Source organism: Candoia aspera, chromosome 4 (genome assembly GCF_035149785.1).
Source record: "Candoia aspera isolate rCanAsp1 chromosome 4, rCanAsp1.hap2, whole genome shotgun sequence".
NCBI classification, from domain to species: domain Eukaryota; kingdom Metazoa; phylum Chordata; class Lepidosauria; order Squamata; family Boidae; genus Candoia; species Candoia aspera.
Window position 1 is genome coordinate 111,438,975 of NC_086156.1, and position 20,798 is coordinate 111,459,772.

The 20,798-nt window shown below is 39.9% G+C and overlaps 2 protein-coding genes across 2 annotated transcripts; both read right to left on the reverse strand.

The window, feature by feature from the left end:
- Positions 1–5,181: 5,181 nt before the first annotated feature.
- On the reverse strand, positions 5,182–6,123 carry LOC134497107 (olfactory receptor 6X1-like). The gene has a single exon (XM_063302819.1). It carries the CDS (start codon positions 6,121–6,123, stop codon positions 5,182–5,184), a length of 942 nt encoding a protein of 313 aa, XP_063158889.1.
- Positions 6,124–12,233: 6,110 nt separating this feature from the next.
- LOC134497108 (olfactory receptor 6X1-like) lies at positions 12,234–13,175 on the reverse strand. The gene has a single exon (XM_063302821.1). The coding sequence runs from the start codon at positions 13,173–13,175 to the stop codon at positions 12,234–12,236; it is 942 nt and encodes a 313-aa protein (XP_063158891.1).
- Between the last annotated feature and the right edge of the window lie 7,623 nt (positions 13,176–20,798).

Genomic DNA, 20,798 nt, shown 5'->3' on the forward strand with positions numbered 1-20,798 from the left:
CTCCTTCTTTCCTGTAATAAAAAGAAAAGCATATGTAAGGAGGGGAAAAAAAATCTTGCTGAATAAAGGTGGGTGGGCTATTCTTTGAGTGTGGCATAATTTTTGGCATACAGGATTAATATCTGCAATCTCATATGAGAATAGTGTTGTAATGCTCAGATTATGATGATTAAAAAAACCAAAAGGAAGAGTAAAAAAGTATACTCCTGCCAATAATAATACAGTAATATACTAATAGTAATATATTATTATTAATAGTCCCTCTTTAGGGGGAGGTGGGCGGTAGCAAAATCTGAATCATAAATAATAAATAAATATATTAATTTTATCTAAATAATCAGGCAACCTTTTACCAACACCAGTGTCATACTTTGAATCTGGAAAGTGCTACTATAAACCTTTGCATCTGTCTCAGTCTTTGTGGGTGCCAATCAGGTTAAACAAATTCAGATTAAATTGTTTAGTTAGCTCAAATCTTGAACAAGTTGCGGATAGTAACCCACATTAAGCTTTCAACAAGTAGCTATTTTTTCTCGCTTTAGAGGGATAGTCTTAAAAAAGGACAAGCATGGATTTATTTCTCTGTAATGCTCTATCTATCAAATAAGCCAGCCAGTGCCAAATCGTAGGCTCCTCAAATGATGGAGCAGGTGGGATTCTTCGCTCTCCCTCTGTCTCTCTGCCTCTCAGACCTTACCTGAAGCCTCTCTGATCTATCAGCCTTCAAGTACCATAACTCATGCTGAACTTCAGAAGAGAAGTGTAAAAGATGCCACTTAAGGTGCTTACCCCAGTTTACAATTCCCTTGTGAATGTGGCCATCTTAATGATCATCATGAGAACACTTTCCATCAACTCACTATTGATCAGAAGGCAATTTCTGCTTTTCTGCATGAATACAAGCGGCTTCCATATAGAGCCATGAAAGAAGGTGCCCACCTCTTATGGCTCTTCTTCCAAAAAGTACCACATGTATTATTGGCAGCTTCTCTAGCATGAAAACTAACCTTGGGAGAGAAGCTACCTTTTTTGAAGTTTGGGATGCAGAAATCAAGGCTGGTGGCCACCAATGGCCCTGCAAATTCTCCCATGGGTCCTGGCATGCTTTCCAAGGCCGAGTGTCATCGGGAACCATAAAATGTGCTGCACTTTGTGGCTATAATTTTAAGAGTATTACATGCATCCAACAATATCTGTCTACCTCTCCCTTTTCTCTCTCCCCTCTCCTCTATTTACCAGGATATCTGTGCTTTCTGAGCATTTAGATTCCTTCATTTAAAAATTTTCCTCTCCAAGCACAGAAAAATGGTCTTTTCTCACAGATGTTGCAGACAAGGGTCCATCGGAAGTCGAAAAACGATTTCACCCAAATGCAAAATTACTGTGTCTGTGAAAGATATTACAATCCACATCAAATATAGAATCTCCTTTCTTACCCTTCTGGCAAGCCTCAAACACATTCTGGAGATAATTGTAACAAAGAAAGGCTCTCCATATAACTCTGTTCGGTAAGAGGGAATCGGTGGAAGAATTTTTTCCCTCATGTGGTCTCTTTGCAGTTCCTCAGGGATATTGCAGCTGATGTTATAGTTTCCCTCGAGCTTTAGTAGTTCATGTATAGATGTCTTCAAAGAACCACTTCGAATAGTGGAAAGGTGTCCTCTGACAAAATCCATGATCAAGCTGAGAAACACGGATTGATCGTTGGGATGGGCAGATTAATTAGAAGCTCTTCCCTTTGGAGATAACTCTGTCAGGGCTCCAAACCTCTCAAGTGGGACTTAGGAAGACTTTGGATAAGGCTCAGAGATTTTCTTGTAGGTAAAGGTGGTGCTGGAGACTGGGGGTTTGGGGGATCACAACAGCATTGCATTTTCTTTGCTTGGAGTTAAAAGGATCTTTTTAAAAATTATATGGATAAAGGGCCTAGTGGAGATCAGTGGAACTGTCCATCCTTACCATGGTGTGACAGTAGTCAAATGGAAAGAAATTGTGTCACCTAAGGCAAGTAAATCCCTCCCTCCCTCCCTCCCCCAACCTGAATTGTTAAGGAAAGGAAAATGCCAACTCCCCCAAAGAAAGATGTAGACGTAAGAATATAGATTAGGGCAGGAAGTACAGGAAACACGGGAAGCCAAGCTACTAGAAGGTAACCTCTTGAGAAAACAACAGATGAACAGCAAATTTTATTCAAAGAATACAGCTGTTGTCTATCCGAATGAACCATGGTATCTGAAGTACAACCCTCAGTACAGCATTATCCTTCATTCATTAAAGCAAATATGCAGCCACACCAAACTCAGACTTTGCTATTGTATCCAATTACACCTGTGTTCTTATTTGCATAATTTTGTATAGATGGGTGGCATCCTTGCCCCTTTCGAGGTTCGCTTCTGCTGCCGCCAGTACTGTAATAAACACTTTGTGCTTCAGTGAAAGAGTCTGTGTGATTCTCATTCTTAAGAAACTCTTTAGAGATATTCTCATACACAATGTATTGCCTATTCATGTTGTTGTTGTTGTTGTATATTGTATGGCATAGCAGTTCGGTGTTCATGTTGTTTTTTCTTGCTGGGAAATCCTTGTGAGGCCCAGCAGCCAGATGTGTAGACTATTTAGCCGTGACAAGTCATTTTGCCCGGGGTGCACCATGACGAGGCTAGTCTGCATTGCACCGAGCTGGGCTGAGAGGGAGCGACTGGCCCAAGGTCACCCAGCCGGCTTCTGTGCCTAAGGTGGGACTAGAACTCTCCTACCATGCCTGATTGGCTCTGGGGCTGAGAGGGAGGGAGTGGCCCAAGGTCACCCAGCCGGCTTTCAGTCCTAAGGCGGGACTAGAACTTTCCTGCTACGCCTGATTGGGTCTTGGGCTGAGAGGGAGGGACCAGCCCAAGGTCACCGAGCTGGCTTTCGTGCATAAGGCGGGACTAGAACTCACGGACCCCTGGCTTCTAGCCCGTTGCCTTAACCGCTAGACCAAACTGGCTCTCATTTTGTGATGCAGCAAAACCCAGAGAAAAGGGCACAGGGCCTAAATTTCTTTCAGAGTGTCAAGGATGTTGCAGCCTATAGTTTGATCAACAATCTATGTCTTTACCGAACCCAGATGTCATGCTGTTGAAAAACAAAGAAAATAAGTAGAGAATCAGGGTGTCCTCTTCAGTTGCAGGTGTAAATGTTAAGATGAAACTGAAGATTTCAGACTTCTAAAAGGTGCTCTCAGGGACATCAGTGGAAGGGCTCAAAGAACAGGGATGCCATGACTATATGATCGAAGCCTCACCTTTTTTCTACCCATTTCACACATGTAACACACTTAAGGAGGAGCAGGGGGTTTAGTCATATGGATCCAGTTGCTACCTGGTTTCTTTGACCCATTCTGCAGATACCCTTAGCTGACCCCAAGTTTATGTTTTGTTTGGTTTCTAGTTGTTTTTCTTTGCTTTGCTTTGATTTCTTTTTAAATTTTAGAATGAGATTTACACTATCTTCTCAGGAAATTAATTGTACATTATATCTGTCTTGTTGTCTTACAGATTAATACTAATAGCTGTATAAAGCCACAATACATCACCTTCTTTGTCACTTTAAAAAAAGAAAAGAATTTCTAAATCCTAGATAACCCGCCTCCATCTCACTGTTTTCCCTAGAGCTGTCTTGAATTCATTGTTCCGGATTGTGTAGATGAAAGGGTTTGACATTGGAATAATACTGATATAGTTAATACTACTCCTATATACATTCTCTTTTTTTCTCTTTTTTTGGAAATACACTTTCATCAATAGGTATTGAAGGAGTTTGCAGAGGTCCAAATGGTGGTCAAAAGCCATTGTTGTGAGGATGAAGAGTTCTCTACTGCCAAAGACAAAGTGAAAAAAATTGTTGAGGAAGGCAGGCAGAGAAACAAATGGTGGTCTGAATTTGTACAAGTGTCTGCAACAATCTGGGTACAACAGTTATGGTATAGCAGATCTCCAGGAAAACAAAGGTGCTCAGGGAAATGTACATTAGTATCTAAAGTCTTGGCTTAGTTGCCACAATGATGAGGATGAATCGATTCCCCAGGATAGTTGCAAGGTACATCACCACCACCACCACCATCCATTATTTATTTAAATGTATTGGCCACCCAACTCCAGAGGATTTTTAACCCACAACAAGGAAGAATTCATGGAGCTTGTGTAGAAAGGGTATACCCAGCAGGATAGATTTAGTCACAGTTGATATATTCATCACCTCAGTTTAAACCCAAAAATGTTTATCTAGGTTTGCTGTAGGAATCTCTATTTTCCCCCCACAGTTCTTCATGACAGGCCTTAAAACAAAAAAGAAGCAAACTTTGGGAGAGTGAAATAAATTGAAACCTTTCTTCTTCTTCTTTTTTGTATTAACGTTCCTTCTTCTATTAGTACTGCAAGTGAAAATATAGCATTTATATACAATGTGCCTGAGTGATACTTTCTGGAAAAGGGAAGATGGCAGAACCAAGACCAAAATTAAATCTATTTAATCCAATCCATGAAGATGACTTGATTGCTTCCAGCATAGTTTATAATTCCTCCTTTCATCAAGTTGAAAATTACACTTCAGCTATAACTTTTGGGAACGTTGGTTCTAGAATAAGCCTTGATGCCACCAAGCCCTGCATAGAAAAACTGTTGCATTGCCTCAGTTTCCCACTTTAGGAGCTGTTCCTTTTTAAGGGCTGCTGTCTAGATAAAGGACAAGCATGTCAAAGTCATAACTGAGTTTGATCTGAGCTTTGCTGATTGTTCTGGACATTTTTGTTGCCTTATAACTATGCTTGAATAGAGTGATTTTTTCCACCTTTAATTTAATTGATTTAGTTTTGGAGTGCCACTCAAAAAGAAAGATGGGATATACATTCCAACAAATGCAGAAAAAAGCACACTTTCCTTTTAAAAAATGTTAACTTCAACTATAAATTATGATTGCAAGCAAAAGAACCACAACAAATGTTACTAAGATGTACAGGATTTGTAAACCTTGTGCATCTATATTGTAAAGTATTTAATCTCATGGTCTTTTTAAGTCTGAAACTGCCAAATGAATTCTGACTGCATCTATCCACTTAAAATGGCATCCAGGCCTCAGTGCTCTAAATTTTACCTCATTGATAGAACATATGAGTGTCCTGGAACTATTTTTCCCTTCACTGTCTCACTTTAAGGTTCCTTTCCTTTTATGGATTACATTCTGGACAGCCTTTTTGACCTCGGCATTCCGGATTGTGTATATGAAAGGATTCAGCATTGGGGTAAGGGTGGTGTTCAGGACTGCCACAGTCCTTGTCAAGCGGGATGAGGACTGGATGTTGGGCCTCACGTACATGAAGGCAAGAGCACTGTATAATATGGACACTACCACCAGGTGAGATGTGCAGGTGGAAAAGGCCTTCCTCCGCCCTACAGCAGAGGGAATGCGCAGGATGGTGACAATGATGAAAATGTAGGACACAATCATGAGGAGCAAGGTCATAATAACAACTAAAAAGGCTGTCAACAGTCTGAGAGATTCAATGAGATGGGTATCAGCACAGGCAAGGTTCAGAAGAGGACCAATATCACAGAAGAAATGGTCAATAATATTAGACCCACAGAATGGCAATGTCCAAACAATAAAATAATGAAAAAAGATAACCACAAACGCAGCATACCAAGTGGCCAAAGACATTTGAATGCACACATGCTTGGACATAATGATTGGATACTGAAGAGGCTTGCAGATGGCCAGATAGCGGTCAAAGGCCATAGCTGTGAGGATGAAGAGCTCGGTACTGCCAAAGCAGAAATGGAAAAATCCTTGGGCCAGGCAGCGGTGGAAACCAATGGTGGTCTTTGTTTGAATAAGTGTCTGTAGCAATTTGGGTACAACAGTTGTGGTATAGCAGATCTCCAGGAAAGCCAGGTTGCTCAGGAAGATGTACATGGGTATCTGAAGCCTTGGCTCAATTGCTACAATGATGAGGATGAATCCATTCCCCAGGATGGTTACAAGGTACATGAATAAACCCACCACAAAGAAGACTTGGTGAAGGTCATACAGAAAAGGAATCCCCAGTAGGATAAATTCAGTCACTCTGGACATATTGCTAGACTCCATCATGGCAAAATTGTCAGTGATTTCTCTGCCATAGCTCCGATGACATCTAGCGTTTCAAAAATCAGTCCTAATGTGTGGATGATATAAAAAAGGAAGGAGATAAAGAAAAAAAAATCCCAAGGGAGGAAATCAGGGTGTTGGAAGGAAGCACAATGTATTTTAAACTCCTAAAATTTTATCTTTATCTAAATGTGTATGTCTTGAAAGTGACTGTTTACCAATGTGATGACATCTACAAATTTAAACTAAATAGGTATTGTATTTTATTATTTTTTTAGGTCACACATCTTTTAATACCAGTCAGATCAGTTTCTGAATGCTTTAGAAGCAAAGTGAAACAAAGGCCAAAATATTATGGAAAATGTCACTATGATAAGGCCAAAATTCAGGTGCATAACATACTATATTTCACTGTTTGGACAGTTATTTCAGAAGTGACATTGACCATCTTCTTCCTTCCTGAAATAGAAAAAGAGCATATTTAAGGAGAAAGATATCTCACTGAATAGAGGAGGGTGGGCTATTTTTTGAGTGTGGCATAACTTTTTGGCATACAGGATTGATATCTAAAATCTCAGATGGGAATAGTGTTTACCTGCTCAGATTATGATGAATAAAAAGCCAAAATAAAGAGTAAAAAAGTTGCAGACAGTAACCCACATTAAGTTTTCAAAGAGTAACTATTTTCTCTCACTTCACAGCAGCCTTTCTCAACTTTTTGACCCTGGAGGAACCCCTGAAATATTTGTCAGACCCTGGGGAATCGCTGCACATTCAGCCTCAAATATAGCCCAGAATTTACAAAATTACTATATTTGTTTCATGTGTAGGCCTGTATATATGTACTAACAGTGTTAGTGGCCAGCTCTACCATCAAGCAGATTCTCCATTGGGACTGGATGTCAGTGAAAGGACAACGCACTGAAGTGATTTAAGTCGTTATGGCGATGTTTTGACTGCCAGGGATGGTGACTGGAATTGCCTGGAACCAGGGATTGGGCATCCTGAAACTTGACTTACAGAGGGGCAATTAGTTTTTGCTCATAGTAGATAAGCTTCTAAACTTAGCCTCTACAAGCAAATATCTTGGTCTCATCTTGCTGACGGGGGGGGGGGGGGAGAAGGGTAGGAGGGTAGGAGGAGAGGAGAAAGGAATTTGAGCAGCAGAGGGGAAGAAGAATGGTTAGGTCTGTGTGATGCTAAGATTAAAAAATGAAAAGGTGGTTTGGAGTATCTTTAGGGGCTCTGCGTGTTGCCCTTGCTTGCCTTGCCTCAAAGCAGCTGTTTTCCTCTCTGGGATCATGGTGTTGCCCTCCATGATTCTCATGAGATCCAAGGATAAGACCTACTTGGTTTAAGGAGTGGCAGGTAGGGGTCTTTTGCTCCAAATCCAAAGCATTCCTAAAGAATTATCTGCTCAAATCTTGAACAAGTTGCAGACAGTAACCCACATTAAGCTTTCAACAAGTAGCTATTTTTTCTCGCTTTAGAGGGATAGTCTTAAAAAAGGACAAGCATGGATTTATTTCTCTGTAATGCTCCATCTATCAAATAAGCCAGCCAGTGCCAAATCGTAGGCTCCTCAAATGATGGAGCAGGTGGGATTCTTCGCTCTCCCTCTGTCTCTCTGCCTCTCAGACCTTACCTGAAGCCTCTCTGATCTATCAGCCTTCAACTACCATAACTCATGCTGAACTTCAGAAGAGAAGTGTAAAAGATGCCACTTAAGGTGCTTACCCCAGTTTACAATTCCCTTGTGAATGGGGCCATCTTAATGATCATCATGAGAACAGTTTCCATCATCTCATTGCTTGATCAGAAGGCAATTTCTGCTTTTCTGCATGAATACAAGCGGCTTCCATATATAGCCATGAAAGAAGGTGCCCACCTCTTATGGCTCTTCTTCCAAAAAGTACCACATGTATTATTGGCAGCATCTCTGGCATGACAAACTAACCTTGGGAGAGAAGCTACCTTTTTTAGAAGTTTGGGATGCAGAAATCAAGGCTGGTGGCCACCAATGGTCCTGCAAATTCTCCCATGGGTCCTGGCATGCTTTCCAAGGCCGAGTGTCATCGGGAACCACAAAACGTGCTGCACTTTGTGGCTATAATTTTAAGAGTATTACATGCATCCAACAATATCTGCCTACCTTTCCCTATTCTCTCTCCCCTCTCCTCTATTTACCAGGATATCTGTGCTTTCTGAGCATTTAGATTTCTTCATTTAAAAATTTTCCTCTCCAAGCACAGAAAAAATGGTCTTTTCTCACAGATGTTGCAGACAAGGGTCCATCAGAAGTTGAAAAACGATTTCACCCAAATGCAAAATTACTGTCTCTGTGAAAGATATTACAATCCACATCAAATATAGAATCTCCTTTCTTACCCTTCTGGCAAGCCTCAAACACATTCTGGAGATAATTGTAACAAAGAAAGGCTCTCCATATAACTCTGTCCAGTAAGAGGGAATCGGTGGAATATTTTTTTACCTCATGTGGTCTCTTTGCAGTTCCTCAGGGATATTGCAGCTGATGTAATAGTTTCCCTTGAGCTTTAGTAGTTCATGTATAGATGTCTTCAAAGAACCACTTCGAATAGTGGAAAGGTGTCCTCTGACAAAATCCATGATCAAGCTGAGAAACACGGATTGATCGTTGGGATGGGCAGATTAATTAGAAGCTCTTCCCTTTGGAGATAACTCTGTCAGGGCTCCAAACCTCTCAAGTGGGACTTAGGAAGACTTTGGATAAGGCTCAGAGATTTTCTTGTAGGTAAAGGTGGTGCTGGAGACTGGGGGTTTGGGGGATCACAACAGCATTGCATTTTCTTTGCTTGGAGTTAAAAGGATCTTTTTAAAAATTATATGGATAAAGGGCCTAGTGGAGATCAGTGGAACTGTCCATCCTTACCATGGTGTGACAGTAGTCAAATGGAAAGAAATTGTGTCACCTAAGGCAAGTAAATCCCTCCCTCCCTCCCTCCCCCAACCTGAATTGTTAAGGAAAGGAAAATGCCAACTCCCCCAAAGAAAGATGTAGACGTAAGAATATAGATTAGGGCAGGAAGTACAGGAAACACGGGAAGCCAAGCTACTAGAAGGTAACCTCTTGAGAAAACAACAGATGAACAGCAAATTTTATTCAAAGAATACAGCTGTTGTCTATCCGAATGAACCATGGTATCTGAAGTACAACCCTCAGTACAGCATTATCCTTCATTCATTAAAGCAAATATGCAGCCACACCAAACTCAGACTTTGCTATTGTATCCAATTACACCTGTGTTCTTATTTGCATAATTTTGTATAGATGGGTGGCATCCTTGCCCCTTTCGAGGTTCGCTTCTGCTGCCGCCAGTACTGTAATAAACACTTTGTGCTTCAGTGAAAGAGTCTGTGTGATTCTCATTCTTAAGAAACTCTTTAGAGATATTCTCATACACAATGTATTGCCTATTCATGTTGTTGTTGTTGTTGTATATTGTATGGCATAGCAGTTCGGTGTTCATGTTGTTTTTTCTTGCTGGGAAATCCTTGTGAGGCCCAGCAGCCAGATGTGTAGACTATTTAGCCGTGACAAGTCATTTTGCCCGGGGTGCACCATGACGAGGCTAGTCTGCATTGCACCGAGCTGGGCTGAGAGGGAGCGGCTTCTGTGCCTAAGGTGGGACTAGAACTCTCCTACCATGCCTGATTGGCTCTGGGGCTGAGAGGGAGGGAGTGGCCCAAGGTCACCCAGCCGGCTTTCAGGCCTAAGGCGGGACTAGAACTTTCCTGCTACGCCTGATTGGGTCTTGGGCTGAGAGGGAGGGACCAGCCCAAGGTCACCGAGCTGGCTTTCGTGCATAAGGCGGGACTAGAACTCATGGACTCCTGGCTTCTAGCCCGTTGCCTTAACCGCTAGACCAAACTGGCTCTCATTTTGTGATGCAGCAAAACCCAGAGAAAAGGGCACAGGGCCTAAATTTCTTTCAGGGTGTCAAGGATGTTGCAGCCTATAGTTTGATCAACAATCTATGTCTTTACCGAACCCAGATGTCATGCTGTTGAAAAACAAAGAAAATAAGTAGAGAATCAGGGTGTCCTCTTCAGTTGCAGGTGTAAATGTTAAGATGAAACTGAAGATTTCAGACTTCTAAAAGGTGCTCTCAGGGACATCAGTGGAAGGGCTCAAAGAACAGGGATGCCATGACTATATGATCGAAGCCTCACCTTTTTTCTACCCATTTCACACATGTAACACACTTAAGGAGGAGCAGGGGGTTTAGTCATATGGATCCAGTTGCTACCTGGTTTCTTTGACCCATTCTGCAGATACCCTTAGCTGACCCCAAGTTTATGTTTTGTTTTGTTTCATGTTCTTTTGCTTTGCTTTGCTTTGATTTCTTTTTAAATTTTAGAATGAGATTTACACTATCTTCTCAGGAAATTAATTGTACATTATATCTGTCTTGTTGTCTTACAGATTAATACTAATAGCTGTATAAAGCCACAATACATCACCTTCTTGGTCACTTTAAAAAAAGAAAAGAATTTCTAAATCCTAGATAACCCGCCTCCATCTCACTGTTTTCCCTAGAGCTGTCTTGAATTCATTGTTCCGGATTGTGTAGATGAAAGGGTTTGACATTGGAATAATACTGATATAGTTAATACTACTCCTATATACATTCTCTTTTTTTCTCTTTTTTTGGAAATACACTTTCATCAATAGGTATTGAAGGAGTTTGCAGAGGTCCAAATGGTGGTCAAAAGCCATTGTTGTGAGGATGAAGAGTTCTCTACTGCCAAAGACAAAGTGAAAAAAATTGTTGAGGAAGGCAGGCAGAGAAACAAATGGTGGTCTGAGTTTGTACAAGTGTCTGCAACGATCTGGGTACAACAGTTATGGTATAGCAGATCTCCAGGAAAACAAAGGTGCTCAGGGAAATGTACATTAGTATCTAAAGTCTTGGCTTAGTTGCCACAATGATGAGGATGAATCGATTCCCCAGGATGGTTGCAAGGTACATCACCACCACCACCACCATCCATTATTTATTTAAATGTATTGGCCACCCAACTCCAGAGGATTTTTAACCCACAACAAGGAAGAATTCATGGAGCTTGTGTAGAAAGGGTATACCCAGCAGGATAGATTTAGTCACAGTTGATATATTCATCACCTCAGTTTAAACCCAAAAATGTTTATCTAGGTTTGCTGTAGGAATCTCTATTTTCCCCCCACAGTTCTTCATGACAGGCCTTAAAACAAAAAAGAAGCAAACTTTGGGAGAGTGAAAGAAATTGAAACCTTTCTTCTTCTTCTTTTTTGTATTAACGTTCCTTCTTCTATTAGTACTGCAAGTGAAAATATAGCATTTATATACGATGTGCCTGAGTGATACTTTCTGGAAAAGGGAAGATGGCAGAACCAAGACCAAAATTAAATCTATTTAATCCAATCCATGAAGATGACTTGATTGCTTCCAGCATAGTTTATAATTCCTCCTTTCATCAAGTTGAAAATTACACTTCAGCTATAACTTTTGGGAACGTTGGTTCTAGAATAAGCCTTGATGCCACCAAGCCCTGCATAGAAAAACTGTTGCATTGCCTCAGTTTCCCACTTTAGGAGCTGTTCCTTTTTAAGGGCTGCTGTCTAGATAAAGGACAAGCATGTCAAAGTCATAACTGAGTTTGATCTGAGCTTTGCTGATTGTTCTGGACATTTTTGTTGCCTTATAACTATGCTTGAATAGAGTGATTTTTTCCACCTTTAATTTAATTGATTTAGTTTTGGAGTGCCACTCAAAAAGAAAGATGGGATATACATTCCAACAAATGCAGAAAAAAGCACACTTTCCTTTTAAAAAAAGTTAACTTCAACTATAAATTATGATTGCAAGCAAAAGAACCACAACAAATGTTACTAAGATGTACAGGATTTGTAAACCTTGTGCATCTATATTGTAAAGTATTTAATCTCATGGTCTTTTTAAGTCTGAAACTGCCAAATGAATTCTGACTGCATCTATCCAATTAAAATGGCATCCAGGCCTCAGTGCTCTAAATTTTACCTCATTGATAGAACATATGAGTGTCCTGGAACTATTTTTCCCTTCACTGTCTCACTTTAAGGTTCCTTTCCTTTTATGGATTACATTCTGGACAGCCTTTTTGACCTCGGCATTCCGGATTGTGTATATGAAAGGATTCAGCATTGGGGTAAGGGTGGTGTTCAGGACTGCCACAGTCCTTGTCAAGCGGGATGAGGACTGGATGTTGGGCCTCACGTACATGAAGGCAAGAGCACCGTATAATATGGACACTACCACCAGGTGAGATATGCAGGTGGAAAAAGCCTTCCTCCGCCCTACAGCAGAAGGAATGCGCAGGATGGTGACAATGATGAAAATGTAGGACACAATCATGAGGAGCAAGGTCATAATAACAACTATAAAGGCTGTCAACAGACTGAGAGATTCAATGAGATGGGTATCAGCACAGGCAAGGTTCAGAAGAGGACCAGTATCACAGAAGAAATGATCAATAATATTAGACCCACAGAATGGCAATGTCCAAACAATACAATAATGAAAAAAGATAACCACAAATGCAGCATACCAAGTGGCCAAAGACATTTGAATGCACACATGCTTGGACATAATGATTGGATACTGAAGGGGCTTGCAGATGGCCAGATAGCGGTCAAAGGCCATAGCTGTGAGGATGAAGAGCTCGGTACTGCCAAAGCAGAAATGGAAAAATCCTTGGGCCAGGCAGCGGTGGAAACCAATGGTGGTCTTTGTTTGAATAAGTGTCTGTAGCAATTTGGGTACAACAGTTGTGGTATAGCAGATCTCCAGGAAAGCCAGGTTGCTCAGGAAGATGTACATGGGTGTCTGAAGCCTTGGCTCAATTGCTACAATGATGAGGATGAATCCATTCCCCAGGATGGTTACAAGGTACATGAATAAACCCACCACAAAGAAGACTTGGTGAAGGTCATACAGAAAAGGAATCCCCAGTAGGATAAATTCAGTCACTCTGGACATATTGCTAGACTCCATCATGGCAAAATTGTCAGCGATTTCTCTGCCATAGCTCAGATGACATCTAGCATTTCCAAAATCAGTCCTAATGTGTGGATATGATAAAAAAGGAAAGAGATAAAGAAAAGAAAAATCCCAAGGGAGGAAATCAGGGTGTTGGAAGGAAGCACAATGTATTTTAATCTCCTAAAATTGTATCTTTATCTAAATGTGTATGTCTTGAAAGTGACTGTTTACCAGTGTGATAACATCTACAAATTTAAACTAAATAGGTATTGTATTTTATTATTTTTTTAGGTCACACATCTTTTAATACCAGTCAGATCAGTTTCTGAATGCTTTAGAAGCAAAGTGAAACAAAGACCAAAGTATTAGGCGAAACATCACTATGATAAGGCCAAAATTCAGGTGCATAACATACTATATTTCACTGTTTGGACTGTTATTTCAGAAGTGACATTGACCATCTTCTTCCTTCCTGAAATAGAAAAAGAGCATAATTAAGGAGAAAGATATCTCACTGAATAGAGGAGGGTGGGCTATTTTTTGAGTGTGGCATAACTTTTTGGCATACAGGATTGATATCTAAAATCTCAGATGGGAATAGTGTTTACCTGCTCAGATTATGATGAATAAAAAACCAAAATAAAGAGTAAAAAAGTATACTCCTGCCAATAATAATATACTTCTTATATTAATTTAATCTAAATAATTGGGAAAAATCCAAAGGATTCCCGAATTCCTAAACATTATCTGCTCAAGTCGTCAACAGGTTGCAGACAGTAGCCCACTTTAAGTTTTCAAAGAGTAACTATTTTCTCTCACTTCACAGCAGCCTTTCTCAACTTTTTGACCCTGGAGAAACCCTTGAAATACCTTTCAGGCCTCAGGGAATCGCTGCACATTCAGCCTCAAATATAGCCCAGAATTTACAAAATTACTACATTTGTTTCATGTGTAGGCCTGTATATATGTACTAACAGTGTTCTTAAACTAAACAATAAAGAATGAAACTTACCTCTTTAATGTGAAGTTGCCCAAATTCGAAATATTTTTTTAAATAAATTGTGGTCTTCCAGGGAACCCCTAGCTACCTCTTGTGGAACCCAAGGGTGTCACGGAACCCTGGCTGAGAAACCCTGCGTTACTGGGATATTCTTTAAAAAGGACAAGCATGGATTTATTTATCTGTAGTGCTCCATCAATCAAATAGGGCAGCCAATCCCAAATTGTAGGCTCTTCAAAAGATGGAGCAGGCTGGATCCTTCTTCTCTCTGTGTGTCTCTCTGCCTCTCAGACCGTCACACCCACCAATGCTGGAATGAGTGTGCCTATGGAATTCCTGCTCCTCCTGGCTAGATCCTTGTGGAGGGATCTCTGTGGTAGACCTTAGGGGAACAGTGCAATGCCCCTTGCTTCTTTGCCCCTCTCAGTTCTACAACCTAAATCCCAAGCAATTCCCATGTTTCATCTGAAGTGGTACCACTTTACTTCTCCTGAACCAGATTTTTTAAGATTTTAAATTAAACTGAAATTTGGAAATTTTTTCAAGGAAAGCTTTTTAGTCTTAGGGTGATACTGTAGACTCAACTGGAGAAAAAAAATACTAATCTTGCACTCATTTGATGTAGAAATGTACTTACAATGAAATTTCAATAGGATTTATACCAAAATCAGAGGAAATATATATATATATACATTTCAGAGTAAATGTATATATATTTACATATCTCTCTATCTCTCTATCTATATATCAGAGTAAATGTAAATATATATATATATATATCAGAGTAAATATATGTATCTCTGAGTAAATGTATATATATATTCAGACATATATATATATATATATATATATATATATATATATATATCTATCTCAGAGTAAATATATTTATATATACATTAAATTATATATATATAATTCAGAATATATATATATATATATATATATCAGAGTACATGTATATATATAGACACACACATATATATATATACACACACACAAACACAAACACACACACAGATGTATATATTTATCAGAGTAAATATATATGTATACATATCAGAGTGTGTGTATGTGTTTGTGTGTGTGTGTGTATATGTATATATATCAAAGTATATATATATATATATATATATATATATATATATATATATATATAAGATTATATCAATCATTATATTGATAACAATGATTATATCAATCATATTTATAAGGGACCTTACTTTGTCTAATGCGCAACATCCTTTTTGTTTTCATTCAGCATTTTGAATTTGCAAACTCTTCTTCAGCAGCGGCAAAAGATGCATGCTAATAAATTGGCATGAATAAATGTTATGTTTGTTCATTGATTAATTATCCATAGATTATAGTTCATATAACGATATTACTTTTTATATGCTGCATAGCAGGGGGATATGAATCATTCTGTGATTATCTGTGTCTTTTTGGAGTATATAGCAGGAAGCCTCTTTAAAAATCTCTTGAAAAGGTGAGTTCCTCACATGATTCCTCTACTACAGCTAGAGGGGCAGTCTGGAGCGGTGATTACGGCATGAGACTGACGCAAGAAAGATCAGCGTCCTACTCTGCCTTTAGCCACAGAAGCTCAGTAGACGATTTGGGGCGAGTCAAGGTTCTCCTTGTGGGGGAAATGGAAAGAGGGAGGATCATGAATGTCGCTTTCTGAACTAATATTTTTGATATGCAGTAAGCCAAGCAATCAATAAATGGTCTTACAGTATCTGAGGTTGTCAGAACTATTAGCTTTCAACAGCTATGATTTACGTTGAACATCAAAAGTGAACTGTAACAGGTTATTCCTATTTTGTACGATGCTCACCCTAGTTAACAACACTTCATGGCAACAGTATAAGTGAGCATCTTTTAATTATCATCATGAGAACAGGTCCCATAATTTCATCACTCGAGCAGGATGCAATCTCTCCTCTTCTGCATGAGCACAAAATGTCCATATACAGCTGGGAAAGACGGAGGCAACCTCTTGCTTTTTATGGTTCTTGTTCTAAAATGCCTCAGAGTTCGCTAGTCTAGGGTGAAGAACTAACTTTGGGAGAGCAGCTGTTTTTCTCAGAAGCTAAGGATGCACAAACAGAGGTGGCCTGGCTACCAATGGTTCCACAAAGTCTTATCTGCGTCCCTTCAATCCTTCCAAAACTCAAAATCAAAATGGTTAATAACACATAAGAGAAACTCATCCTTGCATTCATTGTGCTTACTGTAAATTAATTGAAATGAAATAAAGTTAGTTTTGGGTCTGCCCCACCTGTATCTTTGTACCAGCATATCCATTATTGTATTTTGGTTGCTGGCATGCTGTTCAGGATCAAATGTAATTTCGGAACCCAAAACTCAGCATGTCTGTCTGTCTGTCTGTCTGTCTGTCTGTCTGTCCGTCCGTCCGTCCGTCCGTCCATCCATCCATCCATCCATCCATCCATCCATCCATCCATCCATCCATCTATCTATCTATCTATCTATCTATCTATCTATCTATCTATCTATCTATCTATCTATCTATCATCTTTCTATCTCTATCTCTATCCATCCATCCTTTCTGAACATTTAGCTTTCAACGTGTAAAATTTTCCCCTCCAAGGACAGAAATAGTTGATCATTTCTGATGGCTGTTAGTACTGCAGATATTGCTAGGTATCCATTTGAAGCTTAAAAATGATTTTCCATTTCTGTGAAATATATTTACACTCCATATCAAACATAGAATCTCCATTCTTACCTTTTTAGCCACCTTCCAACATGTTCTGGAGCTGATATTATCCCACAAAAGCCCTAAATATAACTCTATTCAGTACCACTGAAATATATATATATATATATATATATATATATATATATATATATATATATATATATATATATATATTCATGTGGCATCTTATGTGACATCTTAACCATTCTTCAGGGATACTGCAGCTGATGCAATAGTTTCCCTCGTGCCAATTAGTAATTCTTGTATAGATGTTTGAAAGAACAAATTTCAATAATGGAAATGGGTCATCAGGAAAAAAAAATATATATAATAAAATTGATAGGAAAGGATTGGTGAATGGGATCTACAGTTTAATTAGAAGTTTTTTGCTTCTGGAGGTAACTGTCTGATACACCAGAGACCTTGAATGAGACTTGTGGAGGAAGCGAGGGAGGACAATTCTCTTAAGAATGTGGAGTACATTGGTGGATAGAAAAGAAACGAGACTGATCCCTTTTCTTACATTTCGGATCAAGAATGAATGTGTACTAAATACAGATGGATGTAATACAGAAGTGAGCAGCCAGCACAAATGAAGTCTTCTATGGACATGGTGGAAGGATGACTAGCTAGGATAGAGCAGGATGGAGAAATATGGGGAATGATGTTGATGTGATTTATTTATTTATTTATTTGTATTTCAAATTTCTTCACTGTCACTTCCATCTCACTCAAAGAGCAACTCTGGGCAGTTTACAATAAAACTAAAAATAAATACAGATTAAAATACAATAAAAACAGTACTGTGTAAATGTAAATGTAAAATATCAAATCCAAGATAAGAATATTAAAAGTTCCTCCTTTAAACTCTTGAATTCATGGGGGCCTCTTTAGGGTGCTAACTACCCCCAGGATTGATTACCCCTCCTCCCACCCCTAGCAAGATGGCAGAGCCAGGCCTTTACCCCTTTCTGGAAGGCCAGGAGAATGGGGGGCTGCCTCACCTCTGGGGAAATAGTGTTCCATAGGGTGGGGACCATGGCAGAGAAGGGATTCTTCCCGGGAACAGCCAATCGACAATCTTTCATGGGCAGGGTCCATAACATGCCCTCTCTGCCTGACCTGGTAGGATGGCTCAATGCAATGGGGGTGAGATGATCCCTGAGGTAGCATGGCCCCTTGCCATAGAGGGCTTTAAAGTTGATAACCAACACCTTGAATTGGACCTGGAAGTAAACTGGCACCCAGTGCAGTTCCTGCAGCAATGGTGCTGCATGTGCCATCCTTGGGGCACGAAGACTGCTCTCATGACCACATTCTGAACCAGCTGTAACTTCCGGATAATCTTCAAGGGTAACTCCATGTAAAGCGTGTTGCAATAGTCTATAAGGGAGATGACCAGGGCATGAGTGACTGACTGGAGGGCTTCTTGCTCCAGGAATGGGCATAACTGGTGCACAACCTGAAATTGAGCAAAGGCCCTCCTGGCCATGACTGCCACCTGCTCCTCGAGCAGGAGTCCTGAGTCTAGAGGACCCCCAGATTCCACACCAGGTCTGTCTGGGACAGTGCAACTCCCTCCAGAACCAAAGATGGCAAATTCCTGGATACTGAGGAGCCCCCAACCCACAGCCACTTCATCTTACCAGGCTTCAGCTAAAGCCTGCTGTTCCCCATCCAGACCCCTACAGCCTCCAAGCACTCAGAGAAGGTGGTCACAGCATCACCTCAATCACCTGGAATGGAGATGTACTGTATAATTGGGTATCATCTGCATATTGATGATACCTCCTCCCATGGGAATGAATGATCTCACCCAGTGGTTTCATGTAGATGTTAAAAAGGAGTGGGGAGATGTTAAAAAGATGGTGTGAAAAAGGATTGGGTTTGATGGGACAAGAGAGGTCACCTGAGCGCAATCCTGTCCAAGGACTCAGCTGCCTCCCTATTCCCTTTAGCCATGATTCCCTTTCCTTTTCTTATCAAGAGCCTTTAATACTGTTGAGTTACAATTTTTTCTCCCTTTTTAACACTCTGTATAACATTCTTTACATCAAAAATGAACAGTGTGATGGGTAGGTATGCACATATAGTATGTATGATAGAACCAAGAGCCCTATGACACCTTGTTCTGTTCTGTTCTGTTCATGACACCTTACCTCTAAGAAATAAACTGGGGTAGACAATATTTTTGGCTGATCAAAATTCACTCTTCTAATCAAACAGTGAGCCCCAAGAGGCCCTCCAGTAACATGGTGAGATCATTGGTGGGTTGGGGATAAAGTCCATTTTTAATGGATTATGTCCAGTTGAGGTTTTTCAGGATAATAGTGGGGTCACTCCCATCTGAGAGCTCTTGTGCTTATGCCTATAACAGGAACTAGGACAAAAATGCTCTGAGAAAATTTAATTATTTTCCTGCCAATTTTTATGGTACAGATTCAGTATGCTTATGAGAGCAGAGTTTACACTTACCTGGCCTAAATTTTCATAACTCACAGTTATCCATTTTGCATCTGGCATACCTTAAATACCAAATGCATAAGTTTAAGGATGTCTGGAAAAAAGGTCAATATCAAGAAAAAGCATTTGTATGTTTTCCTTAACTGGGTGTCAAAGGTTCAGGGTTGGTGACACACCCAGCCAACAGACAAGCCAGACTTTGGTTGGAAAGCCCCTTTAAAAAACAAAGGGATTGTTGTTTAAGTTGTGAAGTCACATGCAAATTATTATTTAGAGTGACTGTGTTTTCCCTCGATACGTTCCCTTTCATGAGTGGTGATCTGGAAACCTTGACTGATTATTTGCCATCAAGTCAATGTCATGATCAGAGAAGCCCAGTTTAAGCCCATCCCAAATGGATCGTCCTAGTTCATGCAAAGATAAAGTGAAGGAGGAGAGAAGCACGTTCTGACTTGCAATATTCTGTTACTATAGCTGTTCCTCAGTACAGTGCAATATAATGAAAGTAGTTTTAGACCTATATGGCTTTGGTTTCTCAACCTGGTCTACACTATAGGGGTGAGAGTGTTCAATCAGAACATCCACACAGACAGTGGATGTTTTGGTATGTCCTGAATCTGGCCCTTTAGGTCTGCCAACCATTCTCCCATCACCACTGCAATTAATTCCACCCACCCTGCTCCTGCTGATCCTCTTCTTCACTTTCGTTCCATCATTCCCAGTGTTATAGACTTCTCAAGAAGAATAGGTCTTCTTTGCATATTCCCATTGTCTTGCAGATGGACTGGTTACAGACCCTTAGCTCTGACATTGACTAAAATCAAGCAATGCTGTTATCAAGGCTACATTTGGCCGTGTAAAGCATGTCAGGAGGCAAAATACAATAATGGATATGCCGGTACAAAGATATGGATGGGGCTCCTTTTTAGGTTATCTTCTGCTCTCTCTGGTACTATAATAAATTCTTGTGCTTCAGTCAAAAAATGTGTCAAATTCCCATTATTAAAGAATTATCTGCAGACATTTCTCGTACACAATGTATTATCTACACACGTTGTAACACAACAACATCCATAGAGAGCAGAATGCTTCCTAAATCTCTTTTAGGACCTCAAGGAAGTTGACAGTGTATAACTTGATAAGAATTTATAGATTTACCCAAACCAGATTTATTTATTTAGTTATTTATTTTTCAAATTTGGCCGCCACCCATCTCCCCCCAGAAGAGGGACTCTTCAGATGCCTCTCCTTAAAAACAAACACACGGACAAACAAAAAACAAGAATATAAGTAGACAATCAGAATACACTCTTCCACTGCAACTGTAAATGAGAAGATGAAGTTAAGCATTTTATTTTTTTTAAAAGCTGCTGTCAGGGGCATCTGTGGAGGGGGATCAAGAAAGATGAAAGTTTATTGTGTGATTGCAGCCCCATCGCTTTTT

Excerpts from the sequence above, each read along its gene's own strand:
- LOC134497107 (XM_063302819.1), bottom strand. The coding sequence starts at position 6,123 with ATGGAGTCTAGCAATATGTCCAGAGTGACTGAATTTATCCTACTGGGG.
- LOC134497108 (XM_063302821.1), bottom strand. The coding sequence starts at position 13,175 with ATGGAGTCTAGCAATATGTCCAGAGTGACTGAATTTATCCTACTGGGG.